This window comes from Chiloscyllium plagiosum, unplaced genomic scaffold (genome assembly GCF_037043375.1).
Source record: "Chiloscyllium plagiosum isolate Xiang-an unplaced genomic scaffold, Cpla_swu_hap1 HiC_scaffold_2, whole genome shotgun sequence".
Taxonomy (NCBI): domain Eukaryota; kingdom Metazoa; phylum Chordata; class Chondrichthyes; order Orectolobiformes; family Hemiscylliidae; genus Chiloscyllium; species Chiloscyllium plagiosum.
In genome coordinates, this window is record NW_028270140.1 from 17,501,219 (window position 1) to 17,521,898 (window position 20,680).

The 20,680-nt window shown below is 43.6% G+C and overlaps 1 protein-coding gene across 2 annotated transcripts in view; it reads right to left on the reverse strand.

Annotated features, from left to right (window-relative positions):
- The window catches only part of LOC122564921 (inorganic pyrophosphatase-like), a 63,993-nt gene that overhangs the window by 19,087 nt on the left and 24,226 nt on the right, over positions 1 to 20,680 (reverse strand). For both annotated transcript variants that reach the window (XM_087995018.1, XM_043720405.2), the window contains one exon: positions 15,116 to 15,242. In XM_087995018.1, the coding sequence (XP_087851144.1) occupies positions 15,116 to 15,242 (127 nt within the window). The remainder of the gene's footprint in view (positions 1 to 15,115; positions 15,243 to 20,680) is intronic.

Genomic DNA, 20,680 nt, shown 5'->3' on the forward strand with positions numbered 1-20,680 from the left:
CAGCTAGAGCTGATCATAAAATCAACAGCAGCTTGATTCAGATTCTCTAAGGTTGAATACTCTCGAGAAAAAGAATTACAAGTCAATCTCTACAAGTTGGTGCTTGACCAGACCAGAGATAAAAAAGTGTGAATCGTATGATCTCCACTTTCAACAGAATGAAAGTGTGAAGGCATTGTCCTTAGTTTAAAGATAGCTTGTCTTTAATAAGGATAGCTTTAATAAACCTCTAAAAAATTTACTATCCAGAATTGTTATTTGATAGTTGGTTACGATTTGTTGAAACAAAAGTAGAGATCACACCTACAAATGGAAATAAGAACAAAATTAATCACCCAATACTGACTAGCTTCCACATACTGTGATTTCCAGATTCCTAGTAACAAGGTAAGCGTGCTTGTGGCTCAATGGTAGGTTCCCTACCTCTGACCTAGAAACCCTGGGTTCAGCTCCCACCTGCACCAGAAATTCAGAAGAGGTTTATTAAAACATATCTCCACTGGAAGTACAAAGGGGCCAAACACCATGTGACATATGTCTATTACAATGGGCCTGCTTTTTAGGGGAAGATGGAGCATCCAATGTTTGTGCCCTAATTTATAGGTTGTTCTGCTATAATGTGTGTTTCATTAACACAAATTTTCTGTAACACGATTGAGAAATTGCGGACAAACGTTTGAAGCGTGGGTTGACTGTAATGCCTACACTTGGAGTCATAGAGATGTACAGCATGGAAACAAGACCCTTCAGTCCAACTCGTCCATGCCGACCAGATATCCTAAATTAATCTAGTCCCATTTGCCGACACTTGGCCCATATCCCTCTAAACCTTTTCTATTCATATATCCATCCAGATGCCTTTTAAATGCTGTAATTGTACCAGCCTCCATCACTTCCCCTAGTAGCTCATTTCCAAGCACCACCCTCTGCGTGAAAAAGTTGCCCCTTAGGCTCCTTTTATATCTTTCTCCTCTCACCCTAAACCTATGCCCTCTAGTTCTGGACTCCCCGACCCCAGGGAAAAGACTTTGCCTATTTATCCAATCCATGCCTGTTTTAAAAAATTCTCAAGGTCAGGTTCGTAGGAGAGTAGTCTGACACAGAACAAACGACCAAGAGGCGAGTCTGCTAGAATATGGGCATTTTATTCCCCGCAGCGTCGCCACAACGGGTCTGGCTTATACTCACTCTACATGTTACCGGAACTGGGAGCCGTCAGTTCTCGTAGAGCGGTTGCCAACAACCCACGCTCGGCGGTTAAACGTAACCCCGGAGCAGACTCCCGGGTCTGGCTTATACTCACTCTACATGTTACCGGAACTGGGAGCCGTCAGTTCTCGTAGAGCGGTTGCCAACAACCCACGCTCGGCGGTTAAACGTAACCCCGGAGCAGACTCACCGAACTGGAGACTTTTCCAGCTGATATACTCTTTTCCAGATATAAACATTCATGTGAACAGCAGAGCAAGGCTAAAAAACACATTCCATTCTGGTTACATACAGATAAGAAGATTCACACGGGACTAAGCAACACCTCCATTCCGGTTAGATTCACACATGTATTGGGACATAATTTTTAACCGTTTCACCACATTCCACTGCTTGGAATTTTACACCACATTCCACTGCTTGGCCCAATACATGTGTTACATTATGCTTAATTCAGTTCAATTCGTTTCAGTTAATTTCAGTTCAGTCAATTCAGTGTAGTTCAATTCAGCTCAGTTCAGGTCTGTTCAGTTCAATTCAATTGTGTTCAATTCAGTTCCGTCACTTCAGTTCCACTCAGTTCAGTTCAGTTCAATCCCATTCAATTCTGTTAACTCCGCTTCAGCTTTTTGGACATGCCCACATCCTCCGCTGTACCCCAGGCAAGGGGTTCTTCGGCAGGACTGGGATCCTCTCAAGGGTGGACAGCAGCGACCCTGGGGTTCCTCCGGTCGCCCCCCACCATTTCTCAAACAAACTGCCACGTCATGCCATCCCGGGACGGTCGGGACCTCCACAGTTTGTTCTTCTGGTTTCTTAGTCTTTTTCCAAAACATTGTTCTGTATCAAAATCTCTCCTCAATTGCGATTGATCCTGCCGACTACGCCAAATGTTTTAAAAAATTCTCAAGGTCAGGTTCGTAGGAGAGTAGTCTGACACAGAACAAACGACCAAGAGGCGAGTCTGCTAGAATATGGGCATTTTATTCCCCGCAGCGTCGCCACAACGGGTCTGGCTTATACTCACTCTACATGTTACCGGAACTGGGAGCCGTCAGTTCTCGTAGAGCGGTTGCCAACAACCCACGCTCGGCGGTTAAACGTAACCCCGGAGCAGACTCCCGGGTCTGGCTTATACTCACTCTACATGTTACCGGAACTGGGAGCCGTCAGTTCTCGTAGAGCGGTTGCCAACAACCCACGCTCGGCGGTTAAACGTAACCCCGGAGCAGACTCACCGAACTGGAGACTTTTCCAGCTGATATACTCTTTTCCAGATATAAACATTCATGTGAACAGCAGAGCAAGGCTAAAAAACACATTCCATTCTGGTTACATACAGATAAGAAGATTCACACGGGACTAAGCAACACCTCCATTCCGGTTAGATTCACACATGTATTGGGACATAATTTTTAACCGTTTCACCACAATGCCCCTCATTATTTTATAAACCTTTACAAGGTCACCCCTCAGCCTCTAATGCTCCAAGGAAAGCAGCCTGAGCCTGTTCAACCTCTCTCTATAGCTCAAACCCTCCAACCCTGGCAACATCCTTGTAAATATTTTCTGAATTCTTTCAAGTTTCACAACATCCTTCCTACAACAGGAAGACCAGAACTGCACGCAATATTCCAAAAGTGGCTAATGTTCTGTACAGCAGCAACATGACCTCCCAACTCCTATACTTGATACTCTGACCAATAAAGGAAAGAATATCAAACACCTCCTTCACTATCTTATCTACCTGCGACTCCACTTTTAAGGAACTATGAACCTGTACTCCAAGGTCTCTTTGTTCAGCAACATTCCCCAAGACCTTACCATTAAGAGTATAAATCCTGCCCTGATTTGTCTTTCCAAAATACAGCACCTCACATTTATCTACGTTAAGCTCCATCTACCACTCTTCGGCCCACTGGGCATCTGATCAAGATCCCATTGTACACTGAGGTAATGTTCTTCGCTGTCCACTACACCTCCAATTTTGGTGTGATCTGCAAACTTACTAACTATAATCCTATGTTCACATACAAATTATTTACATAAATGACAAAAAGCAGTGTACCCAGCACTGACCCTTTTGGCACACTGCTGGTTTTAAGCGCTGTTTGTAAAGCATGATTTTTCTATAATCCAGGGTTGTTCAACCATCGCTTTACAGAAGAAGTCTGGACAGAACTCACAATAATTAAACTGTTCACCTGAGAAGTCCTCAGTGTCAGATTAAATGTAATCAGCATTACAAATTGAAATAGTTTCAGTGGCCCTATGTCACTTCCATGCATTAGAACGCTTTTATTAGATTTATCTTCTCTTTTCTGTTGAATAACACAGACTTTACAGCACAGCAGCAGTGTCAATCCTTATACCTTATAGAACATAGAACATAGAAAAATACAGCGCAGTACAGGCCCTTTGGCCCTCGATGTTGCGCCGATCCAAGCCCACCTAACCTACACTAGCCCACTATCCTCCATATGCCTATCCAATGCCCGCTTAAATGCCCATAAAGAGGGAGAGTCCACCACTGCTACTGGCAGGGCATTCCATGAACTCACGACTCGCTGAGTAAAGAACCTACCCCTAACATCTGTCCTATAACTATCACCCCTTAATTTAAAGCTATGCCCCCTCGTAATAGCTGACTCCATACGTGGAAAAAGGTTCTCATGGTCAACCCTATCTAAACCCCTAATCATCTTGTACACCTCTATCAAGTCACCCCTAAACCTTCTTTTCTCCAATGAAAACAACCCCAAGTGCCTCAGCCTTTCCTCATACGATCTTCCTACCATACCAGGTAACATCCTGGTAAACCTCCTCTGCACCTGTTCCAGTGCCTCCACATCCTTCCTATAGTATGGCGACCAAAACTGCACACAATACTCCAGATGCGGCCGCACCAGAGTCTTATACAACTGCAACATGATCTCAGGACTCCGGAACCCAATTCCTCTACCAATAAAAGCCAGTACGCCATATGCCTTCTTCACCGCACTATTTACCTGGGTGGCAACTTTCAAAGATCTGTGTACATGGACACCAAGATCCCTCTGCTCATCCACACTACCAAGTATCCGACCATTAGCCCAGTACCCCATCTTTTTGTTACTCTTACCAAAGTGAATCACCTCACACTTAGCTACATTGAACTCCATTTGCCAACTTTCTGCCCAGTTCTGCAGCTTATCTATATCCCGTTGTAACCTGCCACATCCTTCCTCACTGTCAACAACTCCTCCGACTTTCGTATCATCCGCAAACTTGCTCACCCAACCTTCTAACCCCTCCTCCAGGTCATTTATTAAAATGACAAACAGCAATGGTCCCAAAACAGATCCTTGCGGAACACCGCTAGTAACGGCACTCCAAGATGAACCTTTACCATCAACTACTACCCTCTGTCTTCTTCCAGCCAGCCAATTCTTAATCCAAACCTCCAACTCACCCTCAATGCCATACCACCGTATTTTTTGAAGGAGCCGACCATGGGGAACCTTATGAAATGCCTTACTAAAATCCATATACACCACATCTACCGCTTTCCCCTCGTCCACCTCCTTAGTCACCTTCTTAAAGAATTCAATAAGGTTTGTGAGGCACGACCTGCCCTTCACAAAACCATGCTGACTATCCTTGATCACATTATTCCTATCCAGATGTTCATAAATCCTATCCCTTACAATTCTCTCTAAGACTTTGCCCACAACAGAAGTGAGACTCACCGGCCTATAGTTACTAGGGTTATCCCTACTAGGGTTATGCGGGCTTCTCTCTTGGCTTCAGTTCCCTAGCACCATGGGCTGGATCTTGAGTCCACCGCTGAGCTTGTTTTCGCCAGGGGAGCATATAGTGTGAGGAATGAATAATTCACCATTTTCCTGCCCAACCCTGACCTGGTTCATTTAATACAGAGGAATCTCAATTATCCGGCATTCAATTAACGAACTCCGGATCATCTGAACAAGATTGTAATGTCCTGATGCTTGGCTAACTGTGTTATCCGGCATCGATTAAACAAACAAAATACTCCCCACCCGTGTCCTTCAGATAAACCAGTTTCCTCTGTACTTAGAGTCATAGAGATGTACAGCACAGAAACAGACCCTTCAGTCTAACTCAACCATGCCAAACAGATAGTCTACATAAATCATGTTCCATTTGCCAGCATTTGGCCCATTTCCCTCTAACCCCTTCCTATACGCATACCCAGCCAGATGCCTTTTAAATGTTGTAACTGTACTTATGGAAGGCACATACCAAAAACAGCAGCCTGCCTACCACTTTGAAAAAAAGCATTAACAGGGAACTTGCTAAACTAACTATATCTGACTATTATGCTGCCCATACCATAACATGGTTGGTATAGGCAAGCAGGGAAGAGTGAAAAGATGACATTTAAACAAGTTTGCAGAGGAAGTGGGAAGGTGGGGGCACCAACATTCCCTCTCAAGCTGCACAATCGCCCCATGTCAGTCTCACTCCATAGCTACACTGTTCTGTTCTTGTATTATGTAAATTGAACAGAATTGTCTTCCACATGAATTGCATTTCTCCAGAAACGAACCGTTGTACTTTGCTTTATTTTTGTTGCTGATCTATATTACTACTTTAAAGGACATGTGTAGATGCATCCCTTGATTCTTGCAGGAGCACATAGGTACAGAAATTAGTTAGAAAAACCAGATAGATATATCCGGGGCGGGGCGGCACAGTGGCTCAGTGGTTAGCACTGCTGCCTCATAGCGCCAGGGACCCAGGTTCAATTCCAACCTTGAATGACTGTCTAGATGGAGTTTGTACATTCTCCCAGTGTCTGCGTGGGTTTCCTCTGGGTGCTCCGGTTACCTCCCACAGTCCAAAGATTAGATGATTATATTAGACTACTTGCAGTGTGGAAACAGGCTCTTCGGCCCAACAAGTCCACACCGACCCTCTGAAGAGCAACCCACCCATTTCCCTCTGACTAATGTACCTAATGTTATGGGCAATTTAGCATGGCCAATTTACCTGACCTGCATCTTTGGACTGTGGGAGGAAACCGGAGCACCCAGAGGAACCCACATAGAGAGAGGGAGAATGTGCAAACTCCACACAGACAGTTACCTGAGGCGGGAATTGAACCCAGGACTCTGGCGCTGTGAGGCAGCAGTGCTAACCACTGTGCCACCGTGCCACCCAAAGATGCAGGTCAGGTGAATTGGCCATGCTAGACTGCCCATAGCATTAGGTGCATTAGTCAGTGGGAAATGGTTCTGGGTGGGTTACTCTTCGGAGGGTCGGTGTGGACTTGTTGGGCCAAAGGGTCTGTTTCCACACTGTAGAGAATCTAATCTAATCATATGGGAGGACGGACACATATAAGGTTGGTTAGGAGCTGATGCAGGGATGACACTAGGCAGAGGCATTTTAAGAGCTCATCAAAATATATTAAATCTAAGTTTCATTCTGACCTTTGCGGACCTAGAAAAGACATAAAAGTCCTGTATCTGCACAAGCAACTTAACCATGATAATGTATGAAAAGTAGAAACTCGTCCGAAGCTGCAGTGAGATAATTGCAGCAAACAGGAACTTATTTGCATTTTGAAAGGACATGGTCATTGAACCTGGGCTTAGTAAGACTTGATTAGCCTTACAATGGAAAGTACTTATTTCAACTGTGGTCTGGACTAGCCTTCTAATGAGATGACTATGCTGTAATTATCTCATACTATTTATAGCCATGTGACAAATTGTATATCTGAGTAACAAGCATAACTGTGAAGAGTATAAGTATGTGACTAAACCTTAATTTGTTGAACGGTCTCCCATGATCTGTATAACCTTCTGCGTACTGGTACAAGGCCTTTAGACTTCCGTCTCTATATCAAATATTGTTTAAATCACTACAGCAATCCACGTGTCTCTGTTCAATTCTGACTATTATTTTCTAAGCAGTAGATCCTTATTCCTCCTATCAAATGTACCACTTCATACTTAGTTATTCTTCCATTTGCATACCAATTCTGACAGTTTGCTGACATGGTGGCTGAGCCTAGATTTTCACCATGGTGCACAGACTTTTCACGGAGGTGGGAATGGGGAAAGATTGTGTTTTTCACATGCGTAGTTCCTAGATGTAGCTAGCTGTTTAATGCATCAGCTATCTCCACTCAAATCAGATTTTTATAGCTCCAAAGCAGGAAATCTAAAGTATGCAGTGTATACCTAACTTAAAAAAAAGTCTAAATTAATCTCCATTTATTTGGCTAGCCAAGATAGTCTTTTGGAAAGGTAAGGCACTCTTTTGGATATGATCCCAGGACAGCTTTGGGAACATCAGATACCCCCTGGAGAGATAAGGTGTCCTTTAGGAGAGGTAAGGTGCCCTTTGGGATTGTTAAAAGTAGGCACGAGTGTGTCTAAAAAGTGCTTATATTATTAATTGATAAGCTTATTGGAGGGGTTAACGGAGTTGTAAAGAGGACATGTTACAAGTTTCAAGAGTACCTGTCCATACATAACTATTAAAGGGAATTGTCAAGGCATTTAAAAGACCTGCCCTTTAAATCATAAAAGAAATATATCTGGAGTGTTTAACATCATTGCTTACTATTTATCTATGTTTTGATGTAATCATGAGGGCCTTCATTACTGGATTATTGTTGAGTGACTAATTTCACAACAATCTATTATTACAGTTGGGTGTTTGCCATTTCAGTTTGATTGACAACTCCAAATGTTGGAGCTCTTTGAAGTGGGACTATGAATTTCTGTACTTGATTTAAACATTTATTGTGATAAAATTTCATGCAGTTGAAGGAATGTAAATGTGATATATGAGTTATTATGAATGAAAGTATTGTTTCAGTCTTGGCATGTTTGCAATAGACACATGGACCTGGATATATGTCATTAGGTTGGGGCTGGATCCTTCTTGGTTCTATGTTTCTGACTTTAAAACTTGCTACCCACCTGCCCTATTTTCAGCATGGAGGTGAATGAGTTTAGCTGGATTAGATGTCTGGCTGGAGAAGAACTAATTTGTAAGTGATGGTAACCCCCTCTCACCTCTACCAATGAAAATCCCCATCAGATCAAGTATCCATCAGGCAATAAATGCTGTGGCCAAGAAATTCCACCCTGGATGTAGGTTTGCTCACTGAGCTGGAAGGTTCATTTTCAGATGTTTCGTCACCATACTTGGTGAGCATCCGGACGATGGTGTTATATTATAACATAATAAGATAGAAAGCAGGAAACACCAGCAGTGCTGCATCTGGAGGCTCACTGAAGATGTTACCTAGTATGGTGACGAAATGTCTGAAAACGAACCTTCCAGCTCAGCGAGCAAACCTACATCCAGAACCTCAACCTGAGCTACCAATCTTCTCAAAACTCGCTAAATTCCACCCTGACAGAAGCTGCTGTCTGATCTGGTACAGAGTTGTCAAAGGTCTTGAATGATCAATCAAGATGACTGGAGCCGGTGTGAAAGTAACGGTGTACTAAGTGGAAGAGGATCGTGGGTTGACAGTCATGGAGGTCAGAGGCAAGGACATGGGGATACCTCTCAGTGGTTACCTCCACGTCCCTGTGTGACCTCTGATTATGGCAAAAGGAGGCCCCTTTCTCAAAGAGGCAGTCGGACTGACGTTGCATCCTTGTAAGGAAGGCAGCCATATTTCCCGCCTGTTATGAAGGCAGGCAATTGAGCCAGTGGATGGCAGAAGCTTTTAAGTGGTTGCTAAATATCCATTTAAGGACTTTTAATTATTAATGGGTCCGCATAGACCTACCTACCCAGACTTTAATTGCATAGGTGGGTGGCACAGTGGCACAGTGGTTAGCACTGCTGCCTCACAGCGCCTGAGACCCGGGTTCAATTCCTGCCTCAGGCGACTGACTGTGTGGAGTTTGCATGTTCTCCCCGTGTCTGCGTGGGTTTCCTCTGGGTGCTCCGGTTTCCTCCCACAGTCCAAAGATGTGCAGGTCAGGTGAATTGGCCAGGCTAAATTGCCCGTAGTGTTAGGTTAGGGGTATGGGTGGGTTGCGCTTCGGCCGGTCGGTGTGGACTTGTTGGGCCAAAGGGCCTGTTTCCACACTGTAATGTAATGTAATCTAATTTAATCTACAACATTCAAAAATGTAATGTAATGTAAAATGAAGGTCTCATGCTCTGATGCTAATTATTTATCTAATTATTTGCCTTTACATGTCTTGTCACTTATAGGGAATGTAACATCTCACTCAGACTCACAGTGATATTGTGAAAATACTAACTTCTCAACTTCACCCATATTTATGCTTTGCCTTATTACTTTCTGAAAGCTGTTACTGAAACATCCTGTATTTTTAAGTAAATGGTGACCATCTTTAAAAGCAGGGGCGTGATACATATAAATGAATGGATTACTGCTTATTTACATTTGTTTGCAAAATATCTTGGTAACTTTTACACGTTTGCAGACCACCAAACTAAACTTGATAAAGTTGTAGTAGTGGTAAGCTGTGGCCAGTGTTTCCCAAACCTTTTCCCAGTGAGACCCCCAATGAGAATATGGCCCTGTAAGAATTACAGCACTGCTGTTATAGCTCATCCAGAGCTCCACAGCCACAGTTTAGATTCCTTAGATTAGATTCCCTACAGTGTGGAAACAGACCCTTCGGCCCAACCAGTCCACACTGCCTCTCCGAAGAGTAACCCACCCAGACCCACTTCCCTCTAACTAATGCACTTATCACTATGGGCAATTTAGCATGACCAATTCACCTGACCTGCACATCTTTGGACTGTGGGAGGAAACCGGAACACCCGGAGGAAACCCACGCAGACATGGGGAGAACGTGCAAACTCCACACACACAGTCACCCGAGGCTGGAATCGAACCTGGGACCCTGGTGCTGTGAGGCAGCAGTGCTAACCACTGAGCCACTGTGTTGTTGTCTCACAGGTCACAACTCCAAAATTTCACATTGTGATCCCACTTATGATCTCGTAACCCCATTTTAGGAAGCCATGGTTAGACATAGTCTCTGGCTGCAACAATTTGATCTTATCTTCCTTTTCTCAGCCACAGTACAAGATTCATCAAAATAACTCCATTCATCTCAAATGACATTGCTCATGCTAACACATGAACTACCAGATGATTCAAAAAAAGAAAAATACTGCAAATGCTGAAGACCTGAAATTAAACCTGAAATTGCTGGAGAAACTCTGGCAGCATCTGTGGAGACAGAAACACAGGGAATCGTGTCATAGTTTGAGAAAGTGTCAGTTTTGTCAAGTTTGATGAAAAGTTTCTGTCCATGACACCTAACGAGCTTTCTTACGTTATTTTACCAAACTTGCCTCATTAGCTATCTAGCATACTTGTACAACACACATCCTGTCTAATCTAGCCTGATTCTGACACTCATTGGAGCTGGAAGAACTCACCAGTGCCTGGATGTCCTGGGATACCCTGGGATTCCTGCTAGTGGTGCTATCTTTAAAAGGTTATCGTGCACCCAGACAAGCAGAGTCAGTCCAGAGCTGCTCTGCACAATTCCTAGCATTTGACCCCAGTGTGGCAGCCAGGGGAAACTTTGCAAACAGCTGCCTAAAAGTCCTGGTGGATGAGTAGGGAGGTCCTCTTCCCCAAGGGCTGACAACACCAGATCCTGGCAGCCTTGTCTCAAGTTGTCATGCAGGTCAGTGCAGTCTCAGCCACCTGGAAGAATGTACTGTCAGAAGGAGGTCAGTGACCTTCTCCACTCTGCCAGCATCTGCTATCGCACACTCACTCTGTTTCTGCTACTGCACCCACCACTCACCAATGCTCATGCTCTACCACTCTCACTGCTGCACACGACATCTTCCCTCACTCGCCCTCACCCCAATCCCTCACATCATTAACACTGCATGCCCTCTGTGCTGCTTACTCACTCCCTCAAGATTGTTCGCCACATTTCATCCACCTGCACCAACACTAACAGCTGTGACAGACACTTGCATCTTCCTTGCTTTGGTTCTCTACCTCTTTCTGGGAGAAACCAGCCCACAATGTGAAAGAAGGAGTCAAGACAAGTGGTGGTCTGCCTGACATTCAGCTGCCCACCGAGTACATGCACAGTATTCTTACCCTGACCATCCTGAGTCGATGACTCACTGTTTCCAAGTTTCTGGACTGTTAACAGAGGCTGTCCATGACTAACTCTACCAGAACCCCTAGCTGAATGGTGTCGCGCTTGACATGACTGAGAATTGTTGACAACCATAACATTGGCTTTATGTCTACCCAAGGCAATACCAAAATACAGTGAGCTTGGAAGTGCTAGCTGAGGGGGACAAAGCACAAAAGGCAAGGTAGGGATGCTGTGAGCATCCAGGTAGGCTGAAATTGAGTGAGCATTGACAGCACAAGTGAGCAGCCCAGAGATTTGCCCCTGTCCCTGTATGCAAATTGTCCTTGCAGTAGCATTTCAAATGTGAGGTGCCAGAGCACCTTGAGGTGCAGCACAAAAGTTCTCAAGCATATTGCAAATGCGTCAGAGATCAGGGAAGCTGGTACATGTTAAATACCAATGTCTAAGGACGTAGAGTGTGTGCAACTGATTACCATGGGCTGAATGTTACTGTGAGGTGTTCAATGTGACTCAGAGCAGCAAGCAGCAAGCTGAAGTTGCCATGTCCTCAGTCCAATTTACACATCAGGAATTGGTGATGTTTAGCTCTGGATGACAGAAAAGGGATTGGATACTATTGAGGCGAGATTTGTGGTTAATGAAGCAATAATTCCTCTATGTAGCTGCTTGCTAGCCAGAATCTCGTCTTGATGGCTAGCACACTCTGTTTGAAAATGCAACAAATTACTCCCAACTTGTAAATCAACTAGGAGAAGGTGAGGACTGGAGATGCTGGAGATCAGAGTTGAGAGTGTGGTGCTGGAACAGCACAGCAGGTCAGGCAGCATCCGAGGATCAGGAGAATCGGAGTTTTGCGCAGAAGCCTTTCATCAGGAATGAGGCTTGTGGGCCAAGGGGGTTGAGAGATAAATGGGAGGGGGTGTGGCTAGGGGGAAGATGGCTAGGAATGCAACAGGTAGATGAAGATGGGGGTGATGGGGATAGGCCAGAGAGGAGTGTGGAGTGGATAGGTGGGAAGGAAGATGGACAGGTAGGACAGTTCAAGAGGGCGGTGCCGAATTGGAGGGTTGAGACTGGGATAAGGTGGGGGGAGGGGAAATGGGGAAACTGGTGAAATCCACTTCGATCCCATGTGGTTGAAGGGTCCCAAGGTGAAGATGAGGAGTTCTTCCTCCAGGCAGCTGGTGGTAAGGGGTTGACAATGGAGGAGGCCCAGGACCTGCATGTCCTTGGGGGACTGGGAGGGGGAGTTAAAGCGTTCAGCCACGGGGTGGTGGGACTGCTTTGTACATGAGTCCCAGAGATGTTCTTTGAAGCATTCCGCAAGTAGGCGTCCTATCTCCCCAACATAGAGGAGACCGCATCAGCAACAATGGATACAGTAATTGGCGTCTGTGAAAGTGCAGATAAAGTTCTGATGCATGTGGAAGGCTCCTTTGGGGCCTTGGACGGAGGTGAGTGGAGGGATGCAGTTTGTGCAATTCTTGCGGCGGCAGGGGAAGGTGCCGGGGAGGGTGGGTTGGTGGGGGGGGCGTGGACCTGACGTTGCATGGACGGGTTGGATTGAATGGTCTGTTTCCGTGCTGTAATTCTCTATGACTCTATTACTGAGAGTCTACCATCTTATTCAGTAATAATATCCTCATCTCTAGATGAGGTTCAAGCTTTGCTCAAATACTAGAAGGCATACTTTAACCCAACGATCTAAGTGTAACACAGAAGAACTTCAAAATTGCCATCTTTTGGATGAGATGGTGCACTGAGCTCCTCTTCACTAATTCAAGTGGACGAAAACGGTCTCAATGATGCTATTCCAACAGAAGTAGGGACACTTTTAGTTCCTTCGATAATACTTAGCCCTTAACAACAACCAAATGAAACTCTGATCATTTCCTCACTGTTGGACCTTTGAGTATAAATTGGTAGCCGAATTTGATTACAACTCCAATGCAAAAGGGAGCAAAGTCACCATAGTCTTATTGGATCATAGGGCTGCTCTCTCATCAGAGAGAGAGAGAGAAAGAGAGATGACTAGTGGTGGTGGTGGTTTAACCTGAGCGGCACTGCACCTCAGATGATGGGAGAGATTGAGAAGGAGAGCCCTTCCTGGTATCCTCAACCAGTGTGGGAACTGAACCAACGCTGTCTACACTACTATGCTGGCTAACCCACCAGTGAGCTAACCGACCCCCTGAAAGGAAGCATATAAATGCCAGTTCTTTCTTTCATTATTTGCACTTGAAGTGCGAATTCATGATTTTAGTGCTTCATTCTGGAAGAAATAAACAAACGTGTTCAGGCCAAATGTAATCCTCACTTCAATTGGTTTTGGGAAGACAAATTACCATGGTTGCAATTACAAGGCTCACATCATTCAGCCAGTAGAGCCTTTGAAAACCAGCTGTGGTTAGCGACAGCTGAACACACACTAACCATGTGTAGTACACAACACTTGTATCATATTCCAAGGATACTTATATAGATAGCTTTGTGCAGCTCGTAGTGAAAACAAATGAGGTACACACAGCAATCTAAAGGCTTGATGAATGTTGGCCCCAATCTTCAAGTATCAAGATACAATGACATATGGAAGAAGTTGAAAGGAGCAAAAGGCTTTCTGAAAACCATTTGATAAATGTACACTCTAGTTGTTATAATTTCGATCATTCTCTGTGATTTAAAATTAAGTACTGCAGTTGTATAGTGCAGTTAAATTTACAGTGACAGTCCTAAGGAATAGTAACAAAATCACTATTTCACATGTCATTTTTTTTACTCTTTATTGAGCACGAGGAAATAAATATGTGATCAATTATAAACATGTCTAGACTTAAAATCTCAAAAAACTACAGGGGTCAAATCAGTATTAGCTTATTGTGGTGAACGCTAGATAAGTTTACCGGTAAACTGCAAGGACAGATCACTCTTAGCATATAAACTCTCTCCAGAATACCAAGTTGGCTTTTTTTGTGTTTCAGTATTCAGGTTTGAGAAGGATAGAATACCCTTCTGCTCATGTTTAAGAATGCTCCATCATTGCTGACAACATTTCTTGATTTATCTGAGAACATGGTTACAAGGAGAAATGGTCATGTTCAACACTCTCAACTCTGTTCTGGCCACTAAGTGTTTAAAAGACCTTATTTGTATTGTCCCAGCCATAAATTAAGTGTCTTTCTATTTTCTTAACATGAAGACTGAAATTTTATTGCAGCTTTTCTCAGGCAGAAAGGCTATCATCTTGAATTTCTGACAAGTGTGGAAACTCATTACTGAATGTATGAGTACCTGAACCAAGATTTTGTTTGCTTGATAGAAATTACACACACTCTTCCTGAGGGATGCTCACAACTTACTCAGACCAGCCAGGATATGTGACCCACAGAATCCCCAAGTATGTGAAAACTGCTGCCCGCCTATGTAAGTTTCCCAATACACAACCAGCTTCAGCCACACCCATTCATTAGTCTTTAACCTTATAGCATTAGCCAAATTCCAGCCCTAACTGATAGATCAACCTGCCCTGCAAACATTAGTGAGCCAGGGTTGGTTGGTTAATCATTGACAGTGTGTTGCAGTTCTGCAAACCTATCTGGTTTGTCTTGCAGATTGTATATACCACCTTAGCAAATCATTGCTTCAAAACTTTCATTACCAGGAGTGTCAGCTCGGAGATACCTGCCCATCTCCTCAATCCTCCCGCAAAAAGACAGAGGGACATTGGTTGTTGCAAACCTAGTAGAGCAACCCAAAGCTAGAGGTAATAAACATTGCAAACTTGTAATATTTACCATTAAACATCTGCGCTTCAGGGTCTTCGAGGTTGATAGCAATAATTTTCCAGTCCATTTCTCCTTCATCAACAAGAGCCAAAGCTCCCAAGACTTTTACTTGAATAACATCACCACAAGAACACACCTGGTAGAATCACAAGTGGAATGCACGACTATTAAAATTCACATATGCAAATATAATAAAAATGTGCTATTACTTCGATCACTCTGAAGATGGTGTGACTGCAATTGTTGTAAGTCTACACTTTATCATTAGTTCTGTTTACCGATCCAATTCTCAGTTCATAAATCTATTGGGTAGCTTATAACTTACAAAACTGAGGAAAATCACATCGTGAATGACAACCAGCAGCTAAGTAAAGTAATAGACGTTTCCTGTTCAGTTCTTGGGCTCACTACAAATGACCTAGGAATTGGTCACAACTTAAGAAAAACTGCACACTTCTGATTGCCAAATGCAAAGCGAAAATCATAGAGGCAAATATATATTGTACAACTGCATATCATTATTACTTCATATCCCATTGCAAAGCATACTTTTTAAAAATCGGTTTAATTAAAATGTCACCTGAACAGGATTACTCTCTATCCAGAAGTGGATCTCCTCATTTACCAGTTAACTGTTCAGTCCATTACAATTTTAATATTTTGGACACAGGAACAGGAAGAGGCCATTCAGACTGTCGAGCCTGCCTTGCAATTCAATGTGGTCATGGCTGATTGAATGCTTCAATGCCTTTTACCCACCCCAACGCTATAACTCTGCATATTACTGGCATAATTGCACTCAAAGACTAAGCTTCGGCAGTCCTCTGCAGTAAAGAATTCCAAAGAACCACAGTCCTCAGCATAAAATAAATTTTGCTAATCTCAGAATGCTTAAATTGTGCCCCCTGGTTCTAGACTACCCAACCAAGGAAATCATCTTATCTACCCTGTCTAGTTAGAACACAGAACATAGACTGTTACAGCGCAGTACAGGCCCTTCGGCCCTCGATGCTGTGCCGACCAGCAAAATTAATCTGATGCCCATCTAACCTACAACATTCTATTATTATCCATATGCATGTCCAATGCCCATTTAAGTGCCCTTAACGTCGGCGAGTCTACTACTGTTGGAGGCAGGCTGTCCCACGCCCCTACTTCTCTGAGTAAAGAAACAACCTCTGATATTTGTCCTAAATCTATCACCCCTCAGTTTAAAGCTATGCCCCCTCGTGTTAGCCTTCACTATCTGAGGAAAAAGGCTGTCATTGTCCACCCTACCTAACCCTCTGATTATCTTATACGCCTCGATTAAGTCACCTCTCAATCTTCTTCTCTCCAAAGAAAACAGCCTTAGTTCCCTCAGCCTTTCCTCATAAGACCTTCCCTCCATACCAGACAACATCCCAGTAAATCTCCTCTGAACCCTTTCCAAAGCTTCCACATCCTTCCTATGATGCGGTGACCAAAACTGTACGCAATACTCCAGGTGCAGCCTTACCAATGGCTTCTACAGCTGAAGCATGACCTCATGGCTCTGAAATTCAATCTCCCTACCAATAAGCGCCAACATACCACATGCCTTCTTTACAACCCTGTCAACCTAGCTGGCAACTGTCAAGGATTTATGCACCTGGACACAGAGATCTCTCTGTTCATCTACTCTGCCAAGAATTTTACCATTGGCCCAGTGCTCTGCATTCCTGTTACTTCTTCCAAAGCGAACTACCTCACACTTTTCCGCATTAAAATCCATTTGCCACTTCTCAGCCCAGGTCTGCGTCTAATCGATGTACCTCTGTAAGCCACAACATCCTTCGGCACTATCCAAAACTCTGCCAACCTTAAGTGTCATCCGCAAATTTACTAACCCATCCTTCTACGCCCAATCCAGATCATTTATAAAAATTACAAACAGCAGTGTTCCCAAAATAGATCCTTGTGGCACCCCACTGGTAACTGAGCTCTAGGAGGAACATTCCCCATCAACCACCACGCTCTGTCTTCTTTCAGCTAACAATTTCTGATCTAAACCTCTAAATCACCTTCAATCCCGAAACTCTGTATTTTGTGCAATAGCCTACCGTGTGGAACCTTATCAAATGCCTTACTGACATCCACATACACCACATCAACCGCTTTACCTTCATCCACCTGTTTGTCACTTTCTCGAAGAACTCAATAAGGTTAGTGAGGCACGACTTACCCTTCACAAAACCGTGTTGACTATCCCTAATCAAATTATTCCTTTCCAGATGATTATAAATCCTATCTCTTGTAATCTTTTCCAACACCTTACCCACAACCGAAGTAAGGTTCACCGCCCTACAATTATTAGGGTTGTCCCGACTCCCCTTCTTAAACAAGGGAACAACATTTGCTATCCTCCAGTCTTCTGGCACTATTGCTGTTGACAATAATGTCATAAAGATCAAAGCCAAAGGTTCTGCAATCTCCTCCCTGGCTTCCCAGAGAATCCAAGGATAAATCCCAGCTAGCCCAGGAGTCTCATCTATTTTCAGATCTTCCAAAATTGCTAAACCCTCCTATTTGTCAACTGCAATCCCATCTAATCTTATAGCCTGTATCACCATATTCTCACTAACATTGCCCTTTTCCAATGTGAATACTGATGAAAAGTAATCAATAAACTCCTCCCCTGTGTCCTCAGATTTCACACACAACTTCCCACTACTATCTTTCATTGGCCCTAATCTTACTTTAGTCATTTTTAAATTCCTGATATACCTACAGAAGGCCTTGATCCTATCCACAAACAACTTCTCATGTCTCCTCCTGGCTCTTCTTAGGCCTCTCTTTAGATCTTTTCTGACTAACTTATAATTCTCAAGCCCTCTAACTGAACCTTCTCGCCTCATCCTCACATAAGGCTTCTTCTTCCTCTTGACAAGAGCTTCAACTTTAGTAAACCACAACTCTCTCTCTCAACAACTACCTCCCTGTCTGATAGATATATACTTATTAAGAACCCACAGTAGCTGTTCCTTGAGAAAGCTCCACATTTCAAGTGTGTCCATCCCCTGTAGTTTCCTTCCTCATCCTATGCATCCTAAATCTTGCCTAATCGCAATTTATTTGCCTTTCCCCCAGTTATCCTCTTTCTCTGCTGTATATACCTATCCCTGCCCATTGCTATTGTAAACATAACCGAATTGTGGTTACTATCGCCAAGGTGCTTACCTACCTCCAAATCTAACACCTGGCCGGGTTCATTCCCCGGTACCAAATCCAATATGGCACTGCCCCTGTTGGCCTGTCTACATACTGTGTCAGAAAACCCTCCTGCACACATTGAACAAAAACTGACCCATCGAAACTACTTGAACTATAGTATTCTCAGTCAATATTGGGGAAGTTAAAGTCCCCCATAACAACTACCCTGTTACTCTTGCTCCTATTGAGAATCATCTTTGCTATCCTTTCCTCTACAACCCTGGAAACATTTGGAGGCCTAAAGAAAACTTCCAAAAGGGTGACCTCCCCTTTCCTGTTTCTAACCTCAGCCCAAACTACGTCAGTGGATGAGTCCTCAAACGTTATCTCAGCTGCTGTAACACTGTCCTTGATTAACAATGCCACAACCTCCTCCTCCCCCCCCCCCCAGCCATCTTTTACCATCTTCTCTGTTCTTACTGAAACATCTAAATCCCATTCCCGTCCCTCCTCTAGCCATGTCTCTGAAATGGCCACAGCATCGGAATCCCAGGTACCAACCCATGCTGCAAGTTCACCCACCTTATTCCAGATGCTCCTGGCGTTGAAGTGCACACATTTCAAACCAACATCCTGATTGCTGGTGCCCTCTTCAAGTATTTTGTAATTTTCAATGAGATCACCTCTTATTCTTATGCTTGAGAACACAAACCCAGATTGCCCAATCTCTCTTGATAGAAGTGTTATGCCATCTTCCGAATAAATCTGGTGAACATTTCCAGCACACCCTCGATAGCAAATCTCCAGTGATAAGGAGATCAAAACTGCACGTTACTTTAGCTGCAGTCTAACAAAGCTTTTACAATCTTCCTATCCATGCTAATTTCCTTCAACTCCTCATTCTCCCTCCTCACTAGCTCGAAGAGATTTCTTGTACATTTCTCAGTGAAAACACACACAAAACAACCATTTGGCTTCTCTGCCGTTTCTTTAGTCCCCCCCCATAAATATTCCTGACTCTGAGTGTACTGGACTAACATTTGTTTTAACCAAATGTTTCCTTTCCATATATTTATAATTCTACAGTTCATTTTTGGTGATTTTTTTTCTAGATTGCAATCATTTTCTATTCTCCATTTCCTTAACATTTACTTGGTCCTCTTTTGCTGCATTCTAAAAACCTCCCAATCACTGCTAATTCTGGCAACATTATAGGCTTCTTCTTTCAATTTTACACAATCATGAACTTTTGTTAGCCAAGATTGACTGATCTTTATTGAGTTTTTGCGCCTTGACAGTTATTAGATTAGATTAGATTAGATTAGATTAGATTAGATTAGATTACTTTCAGTGTGGAAACAGGCCCTTCGGCCCAACAAGTCCACACCGACCCGCCGAAGCGCAACCCACCCAGACCCCTACATCTACCCCTTACCTAACACTACAGGCAATTTAGCATGGCCAATTCACCTGACCTGCACATCTTTGGACTGTGGGAGGAAACCGGAGCACCCGGAGGAAACCCACGCAGACACGGGGAGAATGTGCAAACTCCACATAGTCAGTCGCCTGAGGCGGGAATTGAACCCGGGTCTCTGCGCTGTGAGGCAACAGTGCTAACTACTGTGCCACCATGCCGCCCACGGTTATGTAATAGTTCTTTAAAGACTATCCTTTGCTTATGTACAGTCATGGTTTTTAATATATTTTCCAAATACATCTCAGGCAATTTATGCCTCATGCCATCACAGCTTCTCTTAAATTTAACACTTGTACTCTAGGTTGAACAACCTCACTTTCAAACATAATGCTCTATCGTACAGATGCCTTGCCTCTCTTATATTTCCCAGTCCTTCTGGTCCAATATTACTGCAAGGTTTCATCGATATTGCCTTTGAATGCTTGAGGCTTTTTTCAGTCCAGTGCAGTTTTGAGTGAGGGGTTAAACATATCCTCCAATAGGAGAAAGTGAGGACTGCAGATGCTGGAGATCAGAGTCGGGAGTGTGGTGCTGGAAAAACACAGCAGGTCAGGCAGCGTCTGAGGAGCAGCAGAATTGACGTTTCGGGCATAAGCCCTTCATCGTCGATTCTCCTGCTCCTCGGAAGCTGCCTGACTGTCTGTGCTTTTCCAGCATCACATTCTCAACCAATATTCTATTCCATATTCTTTCATATCTTGGATTCTATAATAATCAGGAAGTAATGAATTTACTTAGACATTTTGATGAAAGCTGCAAAACACTGTGCCTTTCAGTTACTAACACAAAGACATGCAAGTATGTCAACAGACACCAAACGTTATATCTTCAATACTTCAAACATTTAGGCACCAGCTTGAACTTAATGGTACCAAACTCACTTCTGTCTCAAAAGGTTGAGATTTAAGTCTCACTTCAGAGAT